The sequence below is a fragment of the Solenopsis invicta genome, chromosome 5 (genome assembly GCF_016802725.1).
Source record: "Solenopsis invicta isolate M01_SB chromosome 5, UNIL_Sinv_3.0, whole genome shotgun sequence".
NCBI lineage: Eukaryota > Metazoa > Arthropoda > Insecta > Hymenoptera > Formicidae > Solenopsis > Solenopsis invicta.
The window spans coordinates 22,893,446-22,911,541 of record NC_052668.1 but is presented as its reverse complement, the minus strand read 5'-3'; the positions used below and the strand labels follow the sequence as shown (position 1 = coordinate 22,911,541).

General features: G+C 40.8%; 1 protein-coding gene across 3 annotated transcripts; it reads left to right on the top strand.

Moving 5' to 3' along the window:
• Positions 1–203: 203 nt before the first annotated feature.
• On the top strand, positions 204–14,802 carry LOC105195201 (atypical protein kinase C). 3 transcript variants are annotated; one of them, XM_039449650.1, is made up of 10 exons: positions 204–340; positions 1,986–2,064; positions 3,444–3,652; positions 10,427–10,477; positions 11,947–12,032; positions 12,699–12,966; positions 13,173–13,625; positions 13,710–14,182; positions 14,257–14,372; positions 14,526–14,802. In XM_039449650.1, the coding sequence occupies exons 2-10, from the start codon at positions 2,009–2,011 to the stop codon at positions 14,611–14,613; spliced, it is 1,800 nt and encodes a 599-aa protein (XP_039305584.1). In that variant the 5' UTR covers positions 204–340; positions 1,986–2,008; the 3' UTR covers positions 14,614–14,802. The 3 variants fall into 3 exon arrangements, with proteins under 3 accessions (XP_039305584.1, XP_039305583.1, XP_039305585.1); XM_039449649.1 differs by lacking the exon at positions 204–340 and adding an exon at positions 1,219–1,498; XM_039449651.1 differs by lacking the exons at positions 204–340; positions 1,986–2,064; positions 3,444–3,652 and adding exons at positions 5,667–6,604; positions 6,642–7,177.
• The last annotated feature ends 3,294 nt before the right edge of the window (positions 14,803–18,096 follow it).

Here is an 18,096-nt window from a genome sequence, read left to right as displayed (position 1 = left end):
ATAAGCGTCGCAATTGTGAACCGCTGACGCATCTCGATGATGCATCCATCAATTATGTTCGTATCATCATCTTGGACACCGATGATCAGCCACCGCCAGGCGCCACATCAGTTGGACCCGTCTCGATAGGATTCCGATGGAATTGGTGAACCGACCGTCCACTGCGACGGGAGATCCAGTGGACGGCGACGTACGCGCGAGAGTTGATTCGAGGAATCTAGTTTAGAAAGACCAAGAAGATCGATACTGTAGCCTCTCTAAACATCGGCGGAATTATCAGGAGAACATGTATTATTCGGAGCATTAGTAGGGGATTGTGTTAATTCGGAAACATTTATAGGTAAATTTTGATTCTAAACTCCGAGAACAATTGCAATGGCGATTAACCTAACAATAGCGGCCTCGTTAACATGACTAGAATTATTAATTTACTATTGTTTAATATGTGTGAAACGAAAAACCGGAAACAACGAATTATACAAAAGTTCATCGTCCGGTTAACTTAAATTAAATCGATCAATTAAAAATTTAATGATATTTAACCAAATGGAATCGCTCACAGTGCAATTTCCAATACCCAATTGCAAAACTTAAAACTGAGCATTTTTAATCTTTTCTTTATTATTTTAATTAAAAAATTATAAATATTTTAAATATATTATGTTTTATATTAATAAGTTACAATTTGCAGAAAATGGACAAAGAAAACAAAATAATACAATTAATTTTAAGTTTAGCAGTTTGGTTATTAAAAATTGCACTGTAAATAATTCTATATTAAATTGTTGATTAATTTATCAAGAAATATTTTTAAAACCGAATATTATATTTTTAACCGGGTATTATATTTTTAAAACCGAAAAGTATTAAGTTTTTGTTGTTTAATATGGAAAAATTGAAACTAGATAAATTAATATTTTTTAATTAATAGGTAAATTAATATTTTTTAATTAAATGATCAAAAATCCAACTCAATTAAAAGTTACGTTAGGATTAAATTAAATTAAATTAAAAATTGACTTCTGGTTTATGCAACCTTTGATATAACCGAATTAATTTTATAAATCATTAACTTTAATTTAGTAATTGAAAAAAATATTGTGTAAATTAAAAAAAATTATTTGGCGATTATTATTCTTTTTGCCTTGCGAGGGCGGAGGAAAATGGGATGAGTGTCGCCATCTGGCACGAAGCTCGCGCACCAGCAACAGCGCCACTGGTCGCGCCGCGAGAATCGGTGACCAACAAACATGGCGTCTGCCAAGTAACAACGCTCCACGCCGCGTATCGAGTGCCTTACGGTTTTTAAGTTGACGTTACCGCGTCGCCGCGCGCATCACTTCGCGTTCCGCGCCAGCGAGCTGTTTTCTACGTTTTTCTACGTTCACTAAGTGCAATCCCGACCCTCCTCTCCCCGGGAGATCCTCTCCTGTGCCGTGCGACACAAGTGCGTGCAACTAGTGCATCGCGACGGCGGCAGCGACGGCGGTTCATCGTGGTGAGTCACGAAGGACTCGTGCAAGGCACGGCATTTATACGCGCGTACTGCCACGAATTGTCCGCTAATTAAAGGTGGGAAAGTTGTCGCGGGTCCGCGGGTTAACCGGGTCGTGTGCGTGAAAAGAGAGCTGACCGTGTCAACCGATGACCGGTGCCGATCTCTCGCGCTCCGCTCTCTCGTTTCCGCGAATCCGTCCTGCCACACTCCCATCGGGTAATGACTCTGTTACCCAATGTCCTGGTCTTCTTTTTTTCAACGTACGACCGCGAGCGGCACGACCAAGTGGTCGCGGATCGGTACCGCACGTCAACCGCGTCCGTAGGAAAGTTGGATGTCGTTATGTCATATCCGGATTATTCAGGCATTTTTACTTGTGTTTTCTTTACGTCATTGATTTCGATAATTGTGTTACGATAAAATCCGACGCGATCACCACTTGAGTTTTGTGTACTAAAATTGTTTGGTTGGATTATTATACTTTCAGAATAGAAGACCATTGTTTCAAAAATGCCTACACAGACGGCAGAGAACGATGACATTCGAGTGAAAATTATATATAATGGGTAATGCATGTTATAAAAATGTTTTAGTTGGTTTTAAATGTTTTGATTTGTTTTTTATTTTAAAAATAATAATCAGTCTCAAATTTTTTATTGTCTATTATTTTTATTCTAATATAAAATTTTACACTATTTGTAAGAAAATTGGTTATTGATTATTAATCCTAAAGTGCTACTGTGAGTGAATTTTTCAAGTGCTTAATTGAAATAATATTTAAAATTTTAAAATAATATTTAATAAGATTTTCTTAACATTAAAGCAATATTAATTTAGTTATTTTAACACTGTGTAATTTATAAATAAATATTGGATTTTTTTTGCAAATATTTATAGCAAATATACATAAAATGTGCAAATGTGCAAATATACATTGTTTAAATAATTTGTCAATAGGACAAATTTCTATTTTGATTTTTTAACCTGCTTTCTAAAAATAATATGCAATTTGCATAAGAATCCGATGTGTATTTATAAAGTAGAAAAACATCTTAAAAAAATTTTTGACAGTGTAAACAAAATTCTTAATTATGTGAATGAATTTTCATCTGGAGTAGTATATATATAATCTTTATTCACTTCGAGCTTACAAATAACGAGAAGGGGACTTGATTTACAACTCTATTATCCATTCATCCATCCACTCACCTGGAGTAGTATAAATGTCAGAAAAATATAAATAGCATTTTAGAATTAATAATAAATGTAACAATAAATATTTTTATGATTAAAACTTTGGAGTTAATTGTGAATCTATTGAACCTATTGTCAATTATGAACCTGAAATTATTATTAAAATAAACCCGATATTCATTCTTTTTTATAAGAGTTATATTTTACTTTCTTAAAATTAATTAGTACTTTTTAGACTTGTTTGTAGCTTAACTTTAAATTCAATTTACCTCACTATCTTTTTTTTAATTTTTAGAACTAGAAAGAGATAGAAAGTAAGCTAAATTGAGTTTAAAGTTAAGCTATATTGATACAACTGGTCTTAGTCAATATTAATTAAATGAGTTTCATTTAATTAATTGAACGTCAGCAATATATTTTGACATCTCCAGAGAGTTAATTAAAAAAAAAAGTACCAATATTAAAGATATAGATAAAAATTGTACAAATCGTAGAAACGTACACTGAGGAAAAAAAATTCTTGACTAAATTTTTCAACTTAATTTAATTTTTTTAGTTTAAGTGTTTATGTATTTAAGTTAAATATATAAGTGCTTACTGAAGTTCAAGTATCTTATGCATTTAGGTCAAATACATAAATAGTTGAACTAAAAATTTAATTTAATTGAAAAATTTAGTCAAGTTAATAACTTTTTTTTCTCAGTGTAGGAATTTTAAGACAGATGTGTAACGTGTCATTTTCCTGTATTAGGCAGATACAAATCACGTACATCACTCCCGGGATTTCAGTGGACGCACTGCGCGAGGAGATGCGAACGATATGTGGCTTTGGCACGGAGCAATTCACGATGAAATGGGTGGACGACGAGGGCGATCCGTGCAGGATCGTCTCGCAGCAGGAATTGGATGAGGCACTGAGGCTGTACGAGCTCGAGAAGGATACGGAAATAACCATACATGGTCAGTCATGGCTATTTACGTTGATCACTGGAATCTTGCGATCGTCTCGCATGTTGCTTTGATTTTAGCGGCGCATTAATCGTTCGAAAAAACTGCGCATCGCGTTGGACGATAATGCGCCTTGCATGCTAGGGTCTTATATAATTAGGAATGGAGCACCGTGCTTGTGAATCATGCACATAGAACCTGGAATGCGCATATGTATGTGACAAAATAGGTTCATCGGTAATGTCCACCGATGTCTTTAATATCCTACGCTAACGGTCGCCGTGTAGATAAGAAGCCGCCCATAAATTACGCGCAACCCGTATATATGTTGGATTGTCGTGCATATTAGCGGCAACGTATTAAATGCACTGTGTGCAAGCGCTCCTTCGCTCGGAGTATCGATACGCGCCTCGGATAACGGTATGTACGTACGCCTCGACGATCATTCGCCTTATCGGCGGTTTATCGCCGATACGAGTCGACGATTAATGGCGAAATAGCTTCATCGGCGTCTGACCGTAGCGCCGGTGTTTATTCGGTATACATTGATCGATTATCGGTGTGCGATTCCTCAAGGATGACAACATTCTCGGATCACGCGCGCGTGCTCGTGTCCACGAAGATTCTATGTAGTCGGAGCGGTGATATGCTTAGAAATTCGTCAGCTCTACGATACCCGACCTCACGAGACAATTCGATACGGATCTTATTTGTGCGATAGCCGGATACTTCTTGGAATAGGGAGCGTATCGTGATCACGCATACATTTCCGGTCTGGGGGATCCCCGCGTCTTCTCTCGATCCTCTCCGTGCTTTAATGACGCTGGAACTCCTTTGACAAGTACGAGACAAACCTTTCGAGCTCCGAAGATTAATGTCTCGAAGAGTAAAAAAAAATAGCTCAACACCAAATATACATCCTTGTTTTTGAACCAAATAAAACTTGCGATGTAATAGATTGTCGAAGACATCGATCGCGAACTTTCCCAAGAGAGTGCTAACATAATGAAGTACAAGTAATTAAAATCTCGAAGGACTATAGTGCCGGGTTAAATTTATTGTTCCCATAAATAATTCTCCTATTAAGCGTAGTTTAAGAAGATTGCATCTCTTTTCTGAAGCACCGCGAAAAATCAATAATTTGTAAAAGTCTCGTTTGCTGATGAAAATCGGTATACGAACTTTTTTTATTCGGTGTATGTAAAATCGGATATATCGTCAATATCGACAGACTCTCAATTTCTCGATGCGTGTAACGCGCGTCAGTCTTGGTAAAAATGTGCATGTTTTTTGCGGTATCGGTCGCAGCAGTAGTGAGGACTGGACGCCGTCACGAAAGAACGAGGAAGAATCGACGGGGCAGCGACCTAAGGAACAGGAAATGCAAGATAGTAACTCAAGAAGAAACGAACAGCCAACGATCAAAGTGAAAAATGGAAGAAAGCCAGAAAAATAGAGTAAAAGATAAAGTAGCATAGAATGTATTGCATGTTGTGGAACGGAACGGTCCTTCTTGAACCCTTGATAAAAGCGGAAAGATACAAAGGGTAAAGAGATCGTTGACGGGAAGAAACAGAGTTAACGAAAAGAACGAGAAACGTGTACATATATACATATATGTATAAAATAATATGAAACGATGAGAGAAGCGCAAAGTTTACTTGAAAACGGTGACAAGAAGAAATCGCTGGATAATCAGTGAGCAAACAGCAAAGGTTTAAGGGAAGAGGAAGAGTAAGAGAGAAGAGGGAGAGAAAGAGGTAGAGCTTGGGAGAGGCACAACTTGTGGGTGGATATAGGCGGGTGTAGGACCGGCAGCGAGGAGACGTCGGGGGATACATGTATCACCTCCACCTTGGCGTGATCCGCGTTTGCGCGATTCGGTTGGTAGCATGCGCCGGGCGGCGGCGGCGGCGGCGGTGGCGGCGACGACGACGGTGGTGGCGGCGGCGGCGGCGGCGGCGTGGTGGCGGTTAACGCATCTCGTCGCGGCGGTAGTCGATATCCTTGCACGGACCGATCAGCAAGGGCGCACAAACACGTCACGCCGTCGCGCTACCGTCGACGTGAATCTGGCTGTGAGATCCCAAGATCGGGTCGCGGTCGCCGTTATAGGCGGGAGGAAAGTGTCGCGCGGAAAGAGGCTGGTGAGCCGGGAGCCGTTGCTACGGGATTGCGAAGAGAGCTGGCCCTTCGACAGCTTCCTAGCCACGAAGAAGGGGTTGCGTCATCGTGCGCCTCGACTACGGCGAGCGATATTCGACGGTGGTTGTCGGCGCGCTTGGCTCGCTACACCGCGAGTGGAGAGAGGTCGCAAAAGAGGCGGTAAACTAGCATTGATCGAGACTGGTGATTCGTCGCATGCTCATCCCGGCGGCTCCTGTAAGAGGTCGACCGCGGTGAAGGAGAAAGAGACGAAACGGGAGAAAGAAGGTACGAACGAAGCAAGGGGCGGAGGTGGGTAAGGCAATCGGTATATATACATACATAGAGAAAGAGGGATAGAGAGCCGCGAAAACAGAGAGGTGAGGCGATCGCGCGCGGTTGGAGCGAACAAAAGGGATATACATACCGCGGCGACCGAGCAAGGCGAGGCAAGCACGGCTAGACTCGCTACAGAATGGCGTGGGGCTACTGGAGCGCGACTTCCGTCAGCGACCGGGGTCGGTCACCTCGCCGCGAAAAGGACAAACAGCATCAGAGCTTGTATCAGCATCAGCCACCATCGCAGCAACAGCAGCAACAAATGCACCAGACGGAGCTGTCCGCGCAGAGCACTTACGCTAGCATACAGGAGGCGCGAGAGCTCGGCGTGGCCACCCCCGCCGGCGTGGGGGTCGCGACGGAGGAACCACCCTGCAGCATGATGATCCAGGGTGGTTCCTTCTACTCATACTCGGCGGCGACAGCGGCCGCAGCGGCCGCCGCGGTGAGCCGCCGTATCTCCACCGTCGTCGAAGGTAGCGGTGGTGGCGGCGGCGGCGGTGGCGGCGGCGGTAAATGGTGGTGGTCCGTCCTCCCTCACCTCTACCGGCATTCAGGTGTTACCGCGGGAGCGCCACGTGAAACCCGGCACCAGCACGCATCCACCGTCGCCAGGTAGCGGCGACTCGGCCGAGTACGAGCAACCGTTCGTCGGTCATCTGCGCACCGCCGACATCTCACCACCGCCCCCTTGCCTCGGTAGTCCACCGCATCTCCATCATTATCATCATCTCCACCATCACGACGACATTTTCGCGCAACCCGGCACCTCGTCCAGGGTGACGAAGCACCACCCATGCCCGCCAGACACCGTCGAGGGGATGGACGAGCTGTCCGAGGCCGAGCTGGAGGAAGTGGCGGCAAACGCCGAACTTATTTACGGCATCGGACCTACCGCGACGTGCCGGGTGCACGGGCCGTGCAGTCAGCAGCAGTTACCGCCACCGCTGGAATCCGCGCTCTCGATGACGTCGCTGCTCGACATTGAGCCCGCGGGCCCTTCGACACGCGGCCCCTGCGGGCCGCAGTTCCAGTTCAACGAGATTACTTGGGGTAGGTGCAGCCGAGGGAGGATGCATTGAGGAAGAGCCCGTCTTTGGCGCGTGACCAGCTTCGCCCACTACCACCACCCCCTTCTCCTCCTGCCTCTCCTCTTCGTGTTTCTTTGATGCAGCCTCTGATCTGGGTCAAAGTCTGCCCGCCTGTCTAGCTCGCCAAGATAATACTTGCTACGTTCTTGTGAGTGTGCGATCACGTCCGGTGCATTTCGTTCGATGCGCCGGACGTGACGCTCAGAAAAACGCGTGTCTTCCGGCCGCCGAGTGACGACTCGCGGATGCGAGTCCCTGCGCCCTCCTTCCGGCCGGCTTTGGCCGGCTTTGTTGACGGAAATCGTCCTGGCCACGACGCTCGTTTAGCGCATTGCAGTAATATAAAACTCTAAGTCGGTCACATGAATTAATTATCGCGACTTTGTCCTCGCTAAAAGTAAGGGTTGCGCTGTAGTAGTAGTCGCTGTCGAGTTGTCGCTCGGTTTAGTGCATCTTTTTTTTTTCGCGTCGGCTTTATGATGGATGGAGAAACTTTTTTCTACGCTATATCAAATTTATTCCGCTTAACATACCGCGCTTTATCCGATTGTATTTTAATTGATGACATAATTCACGTTTTTCACCTTTCTCGCATTAATTTTATCGAATAATCACGATAGATACAGGTAGCGAGATCTACTGATTCTTTAAATACGTCCACATTTTTTTATTTACAAGTGCTTATTATGCATATCTCGTTTGCAGCGGTCATTGTCGTTTTATGATAGTTCATTTTTTTTGCGGTGTGTGTTAAGCGACAAAGGTGATTATCATCGCCGGCATTGCTTTGACGATAAACTTTATCTCTTTCTTTTCTAGCTCGCACACGATCGAGGGCAACAATGCATCGTTGTCCAGTATGTTTAATTTAAAGCATGAATTAGAACTCGGCCACTATCGACGCCGGTTACTCAGTGAACCAGTTACGAAGGGTTTGAAGTTTTAAGTACGATCTTCGCTGTTGCCTTTTCACGCGCATATATGCGCCGATGCACTTATGCACTCAACATTATAGATCCATGCTTCTAGAGTAGTATATCACGCGTCGTCGTCGTCGTCGTAGTAGTACGTGCATTCCGTATACAGTTCGTTGCACGTATCCCTTATGTTAAGAGTGAGTGTACATCGCATCGTCTTTATCGCCTGTGTCATCGATCCCCCTCCGCGATAATTAGTCCATGAATATTTCAAGAAATTGCGCTCACCTCTCGCGCCGTTGTACACCTCCCGACATCGTCTATACGCGTTTGCGGTGAACCGCGGTTCTCTCTCTTTCTCTCTTCCCCTTTCTCTTTCTCTTCTCTTCTCTTCTCTTCTCTTCTTCTCGCGCTTTCTCTTTCTCTCTCTCTGGTAACAAACGATTCGATTACGTATATTGTACCAACGGGAGAGCACTGATGGCCTCGTTAGCGAACTCGCGATCGTATGACACGCGTCGTATCCACGCAATCCTCGCGACTGCGCCTCGTCTCATATTCATGTGATAGAGACCCTACAGAGGGTCGCTTAGCAAGATGGGCTATTAATCTTTCCCAACCAATGGATTCCCTGCCAAATTTTATATTTAATGGATCTCGACATTTTATAATCTAGATTATTTCAAATTTTCATGAACTAATAGACTATTATAGCAATTATAAATTGATTTAAATTTCTGTCTTTAATGAACCAATTAATACGTTCGTATCATTTGCATTATTCATTTATAAACTTATTTGACCCGTGTACCTCAAATAGACGAAACCAATTCCAATTTATATAAATCTTTTTTTTGGCAAATCAATATTATATATAAACGAAATGCTCGTGTTATTGATGTTCTATAGGTCTATTGTTCATCAACCTACATCTGTCGAGTATCACTCGAGCCGAGAATCTATTTCTAAGTTCTGTAAAAAAAGATTGGCGATTTTACCTGATCGAAGCACGTGCTTCAAGACAAAAACCTTTCGTCCGCTCTCTCGTTTGTGACCTTCGGTAATCAATTTTTCGGCCTCCCCTGTCTCATTCAATCTTTCTCTCAGATCTCGTCGCGGACCAATTTGGAGCAATGCACCAGTTGACTTAGGCGTCCAAGTCCGAGTGGCCGCTTTAAAACATTAAAGCGAATAATCCGGAACAATTCGCAGCTTTCTACTTAATTTTATTCCACTCATTAGCTGTGCGCCAACTTTCATTTCTTTACTGAATTCAGAGTTTCATAAAGCATTATCTGCCCCGCGACACGCGACGCAATATGCTTAATTGTATATTTAATCATCATTCTATTGTACGTACCGTGCGCGGGGGATTGTTCTGATAAAGGGCTCGTGTCCACGCTCGTCCTTCGCTAATTAGAATTTATACGGCGTTTGTGTGTAACCGCTCCTGGGTGGGAGGATTAATCCACGGCGGCGTCGCGAGTAACGAGATTAAAAAAACGTCCACGGGAACTCCAGGACCTTTTGGCGAAAATTTTCACGCGTGCGGATTGCGTCGACTTTGCGGCTTTATCGGCGCTCGAAGTTGCGAGGAAATTTAATCGCGAACGCACCGTCGTCTCTCTCGCGATAAGTGATAACACGACGCTCGATTGCACGGATAGGATTCAGTGTTACTCGTTATCTGACCGTAACCGAAGCGATACCGAGTAGGACACGGCAAGTAGTACATACACAACATGTTGGACAACGAGCAGCGAATCTCGATCGGGTTCCGGTACTCGAATTGCTTTCCGTGTAAGTTCACATTTGACACTTTGCTGATTTCTGACGTAATCCTCCTTGACACAGGATAAAAGCGGCAGTGGCGTCGATTGACGACTCGACGTCTCGTCGACGAATTAAATACGCAGTTTTAAATCATTGATTCCCTTTGATATTAGGAAGTATAATTTTGCAGCGTCTTATTCTGGATATTTCTGACTCAGTGGCTTTGCTATTAATTATTAACGTAGCTCTACTCGGGTCATTTTCTCATATCTCAGATATCGTTATGTCATAATCTACTAATCTTGCTAGGCTTTCTTTTATATTTAACTTTCTTTCTATCAAATGTACATGATGGGACGATACACAGGAAATGGAGATTATTATTTAAGCGGATGATAGAAAAGTTTCCATCCAGATAAGTTTCTATGGTACTTTCGAAATTTTATTGGACGAAAACTGAAGAGAGGAAACGTGACATATTTTCAGCAAAGCGAACGTGAATTCTTTCTGTTTTGTTGCAGTTTTTCCTAACGTGCCGCCCGCCCCCGGGATGCCGTGCCAGGGAGAAGACAGTGAGTGTGTTTACTGTTCATTGGGAACGTCTCAGCGGCCGACGAGTCGCGCAGCGCTCCTCGCTTGCGCTCGATATATATTAGCCAATGCGTACTAGCCAGCGAGTTCTAATTAACCGTTCGGTGGAAAGAAACGATTAGCACGCGATAATAGACAGACACACACGACGCGTAACTCCGTTACGTGCGGAGGCCGTAGAAGAGCCGTAGAAGAAACATTCATCTCTCGCTCTCAACACCCCGTTTTCCATCAAAGCTCTTCCTCCGATACGTTTTTCAATCACAATCTTCATGATATCAACGCCTACGTTACACATCGAAGCAACTCTAAGACTCCTAATCCTTCGATGCAGCTACAAAGGATTTAACTTGTAAATTAAATAATTAATCTTTTTATTCACGACTCGTGTTCGATAGACTTACGAGATTATAATATATTACAATACGATATAAGGATTGAATTAAATTATATCATAACAATTAAATTAATTTTAAATTTTGAATTAACTTTGTTTTTGTTTTCAATGAAAAATAAAAAAAAAAATCGCATTTGTGAATATCATTGGCTGCATCGAGGAGCCTTAAAACATACTTGTTCCTTATAGTGAACCCTCGCTCGATAATCGCCGAATAGCTACCAGAGATTCTATCGATGTCACGACGACCTGAAGAAACCTGGAAATCTGGAAACCACTGCGTCAGAATGACGTTTATGTTTTGAATTGCGCGGCTTCAAGTGTGCAAGTAGTTCCCGCCGAGGTTTCCTCAAGTCCCAGACGTCGGAGCTGATATTCGGCGATCACACGTGGATAAAGCATGAATCAAATCCGATCAATCGTAACTGTTCTCCGAATCCTTTAGAGTTGTAAGAACAAACTTACCATCATTCCGGCGCGCGTTTTCACCGCCAACGTTTTGCATGAAACACATTTCGCACGAAATGTTGTTGTTTCCCGTTCGCATCGATTCGCTCCGTTCGTTGCCGGTGAAGCAGCATGATGTTTGATCGCGCGATCGTTTGTGACTAGGCGAAAAAAGAGAATAGTGGCATGAAATCAATTACCGAAGTTATTTGACAATATCCGACGACGAAACTTTATTATGAAAATTAAATCGCTGAGCACATAAAATGGAATTGAAGACTTTATGTAAGAATAACACAAGTTCACTATTACTCATACGAGATATTATATGTGAATGTCTTTATAAAACGTGGGAAAGATACTTGAAGCTATATTTAGAGAAAACAATTTTTTTTTGTCAATAGATCAGTTACAAAATAATTACTATACTATAGAGTTTAATATTAGTAATTTAATTAATAGTTGAATAAATGAAGCTAATTATATTTGCATTATAATGAGGTTTTATCGTTCGGCATGGGTGGATCGCGGAAGTCAATCGCGGCAAATTGATCAATCAGTTGCTTTTCATCATTTGTGACATTTATGTTATTTCATTTTCCGAAGGAAGCATCTACAGACGTGGTGCTCGTAGATGGAGGAAGCTGTACCGAGTGAATGGCCATATTTTTCAGGCGAAACGATTCAACCGGGTAAGCATCATTCCATTTAATTATCATTGCACAACCTTTATTTTATTCATCATCTCCTTTATTCTTTCCCGTCCCTCGCTCTCCTTTTTCATACACAATCTTTTGCGAAGGTAGATCTGTCTCAGGTGCGACGCGGCCGGCGAAACCGACGTTCTCTATGCAGAGTCTCTCGTAGAGTACTTCCAACACTAAAACTTGCTGGCTAGTGAGTTTGTCGTCGACGAAAGGAACAGATAGAAGCATTGCTTCCTTCATCTTCTCTCTTGGTCTCTCTATCTCTCTTTTTCTTATTGTGTTACTGGAAATGTAAAGTTGCCTTATAAAACTAGGCTCACGTACGAACTCTCTTGATCTTGCTTCGCGTGTAATCATCCCGTTTTGTTGATCCCTTTCCTTTCTCCAATGTACTTTACTTTGCCCGAGCTTATGGAAGAGCATTCGTCTAAGACAGGATATTTAAACTTAATTATCATTTGTCACGACTCAGATTTTGGTCTCAGGATGTCTTAAAGTCGGAGAACGCGTGCGTTATCGCAGCGTTTCTTCGAGAAGCTTAAACACGACTTACACGCCTCGTAAAGTGTCGCGATATACTTCTAACACGAGAAGCCCGGGAAGTAATATAAGATCCTTCGTCGGTTTGTGATTTTTTGTGATTTTTTTCAGAGAGCCTTCTGCGCGTTTTGCCAAGATCGGATTTGGGGTCTCGGCCGACAGGGATTCAAGTGCATCCAATGCAAACTGCTCGTTCACAAAAAATGTCACAAGGTAGTGCGCAAGCCGTGCCTGAGTCTGCAGCAGCAGCAGCAGAGTTCGGAGTCGCAGACGATCGACAGAAATGGCGACCAAGAACTTGATCCGTATCGCGGTCCAGCGACTCATCTCGAGGATGAGCTCACAGAATCACCAATCATTGAGGAGCATTCGCGTGATCGTAAGTTAATTTTAGTGAACATATTAATTTATGCGTTATTCAAAATTTTTCATAGCCAAAAAATGATAAATTATAATTTAAATTATAATTTTTTTGTAAAGATAAAGAACATAATGAATTTATACTTTATGTGTTAGATAATATATTTTATGCATTTTCTATAATATATTAATATATAATATACTTATATTTGTAATATTTTATAGGAATCGGACGTGAGGAAGGGGAGGAACTGCCATTGGACACGTTGAATGAGGGCGATTCTTCGAACGACATGCAACGGCAGTACTCATTGAACGATTTCGAGCTGATCAGGGTGATCGGTCGTGGTTCCTACGCAAAAGTTTTGATGGTAGAGCTGAAACGTACCAAGAGGATCTACGCCATGAAGGTAATCAAGAAGTCCCTGGTGACAGACGACGAGGACATCGATTGGGTGCAAACGGAAAAACATGTTTTTGAGACGGCTTCAAATCATCCCTTTTTGGTGGGTCTGCATTCCTGCTTCCAAACGCCTTCACGTTTGTTCTTCGTGATCGAATTCGTACGTGGTGGCGATCTCATGTTCCACATGCAAAGACAGCGTCGGCTTCCTGAGGATCACGCGCGGTTTTACGTAGCTGAGATCAGCCTGGCATTAAATTTTCTACATGAGAAGGGTAAAAAAAATTCTCTTTATTTTTTCTGAACAAGTCGTTAGGAGATAAAATGTACAATTGAATTCGATAATTGTTCTCTTTCAGGTATCATATATAGGGATTTAAAGCTGGATAATGTACTGCTTGATCACGAAGGACACGTTAAGCTTACGGATTATGGAATGTGCAAGGAGGGTATCCGGGAGGGCGACAATACCGGCACCTTCTGTGGTACTCCCAATTACATTGCTCCTGAAATTCTACGTGGCGAGGAATACAGCTTTTCAGTGGACTGGTGGGCTTTAGGGGTTTTGCTATATGAGATGTTGGCAGGTCGTAGCCCCTTTGATCTTACCGGCGCAGCCGAAGATCCGGACAAGAACACTGAAGATTTCCTATTTCAAGTTATTCTGGAGAAAACTATACGTATACCGCGATCCTTATCTGTTAAGGCTGCGTCTGTCCTTAAAGGATTTCTTTGCAAAGATCCTGCAGAGAGACTGGGTTGCAGGAAAAGGCCTGCTGGTTTTCGCGACATTCTCGATCATGCTTTCTTTAAAGCAATCGATTGGGAAATGGTAAGTCTTGGCGTAGATATAAAAGCTTATCTATTTAAAAATACTTGTTAATAATACCTTTTTCATCTTCGCAGCTGGAGCAAAAACAAGTTACACCACCTTACAAGCCACGTTTGGAATCCGATCGCGATCTCGCAAACTTCCCGCCCGAATTTACAGATGAGGAAGTCCGCTTGACTCCGGATGATCCGTAAGTCATCACAGAATTGTCTAAATTTATACAATTAAGAAATTAAAAATTTAATTGATAAAAGTTTTTTATAAAAATTGACATGCAGTAACTCTGCCTTATTGCGTTGTCAAGTAAATTTTAAACGCAATATACATGCAAAAAATTTTGTAGGAAGCAAATTGAGAAGATCGATCAGAGTGAATTCGATGGTTTTGAATATGTGAATCCTCTATTAATGTCACTGGAGGACTGCGTGTGACAAGAGCCACTTTTCATTGTGCAGCGTCACAATCAAGACCAGTATCAGCAGTATCAACAATATCAGCAACTGCAACAGTGCTACATGTATGAGTTGCAAGATAGACTCGCGAAACTTCGTATCGATCCCCTGTACCCTGTTGTCGGCTCAAGCAATCAAGGTTATCACAATAATGTTTTTCTAATGACGTACTCGGAGGAGAATGAGAACGACAATAATTATAACGAGCATCATCGGCTATCGCCGCCCTTCCCCTTCCGATACGAAAGCCCGGCGTGCTCTCGTTCTCTAAGTATCACAGACGTAACTTACAGTCCAGGCAATAATAACGCGATCGTTAGCAATTACGATGAGAACGACTATGACGATATGGAGGATGAGAATCCGCGAAAAGGTCTCCTAAAACAGATATTTTGCCTTCCATTAAATTAAAGCTCAATCCGAGCTTCTTTTTTAAAGGGATAAGGTTGCCTCCGATTCGATTACTCGACACACATTTTTATATAAACAGCTCGAGACCTACAGTATCGTTGGACGTAAACGTCTCGTATAGTTACATAGTATTAAAAAATATGAAAAATATTTAATTTCATCTATAAATAGAATATATATATATATATATATATATATATATATATATATATATATATATACTTAAGTTAATTGTTCTCTTTCACATGGTGCTGCGAATAGACATGTTGATGGGTAACGTTGCTTTCCGCAGCCTTTTTGGGAAGCTAAAAGTGAAAACGTACCTGACTGCTTTGATCGATCTTTTAAGTACTTTTACAGTACCATTTCTTTTGCGCAGCGGATTCGACATTCCCAAAGTATTACTAATGATCATTCTATACATGACTTATAAAAAGGTCAGACATATTCTGAGTCATTCCGAAAAATATTACGAGTTATTATATTAGTTACATTGAAGAGTTATACCAAACATAGTACTTAATCGTACTCACACCTCTTTTTTTCATTAAATAACTTACGTGTACATTTTCACTGAAACTCGCGAATAAAAGATAATGCGGATAGTACTTGTATCGAGATGCGTTGCTTTTATAAGGATATTCCTATTATCTCGATTAAAAATCGATAATCGTTACACTGGTCACTTTATGGATCAAAGGACCATCGCGTACTGTAGCAACAGTTATGAATTCCATAAGCATTTCTTTTTTAATTGAGAAATTGTACTTGCTGTTAGGATAGAAGGATATGCAGTAACAATAATTTTCTATGGAAACGTGGTTTTTTACTTGTAGAAATGTATTCTGGAAATATTTTTTACTCCACAACAAACTAGTTGTATTTACACGTTTATCTACATTGATAGTGTATACTTCTCGTCCAATTGTGAGAGAGTATACCTATAGCGCGATTAGGGCAATTTTTATAGTTTTTCAAAGTAATAGTTCGAACAGATGTACAACCAGGCAATTGGAGTACTAAGGACTAGTTTGTCTTCTTATCGTTAAAGTTACATAGAGATCATCTTGCACAGTATTCTCTGGATATTTATACATTCTTATAAATAAGACGGACAATGTGTCCGCTCTAAGTTTATTCTAAATTATACTAATCGCAAACTTTTGAAGCATATTAGGTCACAAGTATTAACCGTAGAATTGCTGAGAGTCGCGTGGGACATTTCGTTAGATTAATATATACCCATAAAGAGTTAACGAATAAGAGAATTGGACGATAAAACGTTACGACAAGACATTTGCTGAATTGAATTATACACAGATAAGAGTATTACAGTTACTGCACATGGTTTTTGTTCCGGTGATTATAATGACGACTGCTGTTAAAGATGTTAAAAGGAAAAATTTCATAGAATGACGGCTGCAAAGATCGATGTGGAGTTATCGTAAATGTGAAAAGTATTTAATGTAAAGGTGTCACGCGAAGAAATGTTAATAAGATGAAAAATATATACCAAATTTACATCACGTAAAAAAGGGAGATGTACTTAAATCTCGTAGTTCTTTTCAAATTCTCTTGAGCGTATGCGAGTACGATAAAACGCAGATAACTTAGGACTAATTCCGAAATTGTCTTAATAACAATTAATGTTACGCGATACTCTACTCGACGAAAATGCGACGATGTTACATAAAGACAAGAATATCGTGTAACTTGCGTTAGAGAGAATATGGTGCCAACACTTAACATCTTAATAATAACGGTACGAATATTACACGTTGCAGAACTTACGTGATTTTTTCTTTTTTCTACAAATAAACCACACTATTTTATCTTTGTATTTGTTAGTCTTTTTCTGTAGGAATGTGTGGTATACCTAGAGAACTTCATACATGAATTCCTATTGTAACATAGTGAATGAATTGAATACATGTTATTCGCTGTAAACTTAATTGTTGCAAAGGCTGCTATTATTTTATATAAACTACTAAAAAATAAAAATAGCGATCCGCTATTTTTTTATAGAGACAATGATGAATGCAGGAAAAATAATCATAAAAGTATTCTAAATAAGGATATCCTTAACGCTGACGGTATTGAACAGTATGTTACAATATATGGCAATAATATATACATATATGTACATACTGTTGATTTTCGGCACCATATACTACAGTTAATTATTTAAGAGACGCTTAAGTATTATTAAAATCTGTAAATCTTCTGGCGCGAATATTGTCTTTCCACGAATGGAGCACGGTTTTTTGCGTAATAATCAATACTTACTGTTTGAGACAAGGAAAAGATGTAGAAAAACAGGTTATATCACCTGTGTGTCAATTGATTGCACGTCATACCGAGCTCCGTTTACAAATTTAATATGCGACACAGTGACGCAGAATCGCGAATATATTTCATACTTTGTATCATATTTTATATTCTTTTTAACGAACTATACAGACCGAGGTCTGAAAAGAGTACTGGGATTTGCATTGTTTAGACTTTATCATTGATTCTGAAACTTTTCGCGTATTTCTATGCTTTTGTTGTAGAAATTTATTAGATGTTATACTACTATTTATACTCGGATACCCGAGGATCTCGGATACTTAAACGAAGAGATACGTATTTCATGAAGAAATATATACGTATTATAGGGTAACTCCGGTATTTACACCGCGCGAAAATTTACGCCGCTAAAATCGGAAATAATAGAAGTGAAAATAATTTGCTCACAATCACTCTGTTATATGCCTTTTAGTATTGTGTTGTGATTATAATTTCTTACTGTTAATATTAATAAAACCATCGTGAATCAATTTTTCAATGTTACGAGAACGCAGCAGCGATGTATTATGTAAAATAATTACTCTCTCTGAGAGTGTAAAAACTTAGTGGTTATTTCGATTTTGATACATAAGTGTAGAGAGTAAAGAATGGAGTATACCAAAAGTGCTTAACTCTTATATTCTTTGTTTAGCTTGATTATTCCATTCATAAGTGACCCACCTCTTTTGTATATATGATAAATTTGCAAGAATTTCTAAAAGT

Coding starts and splice junctions, on each gene's coding strand:
- LOC105195201 (XM_039449651.1), top strand. CDS start 6,261: ATGGCGTGGGGCTACTGGAGCGCGACTTCCGTCAGCGACCGGGGTCGG. Junction 6,605..6,641: donor TCCACCGTCGTCGAAGGTAG/CGGTGGTGGCGG, acceptor GGCGGCGGTAAA/TGGTGGTGGTCCGTCCTCCC. Junction 13,626..13,709: donor AAATTTTCTACATGAGAAGG/GTAAAAAAAATT, acceptor GTTCTCTTTCAG/GTATCATATATAGGGATTTA.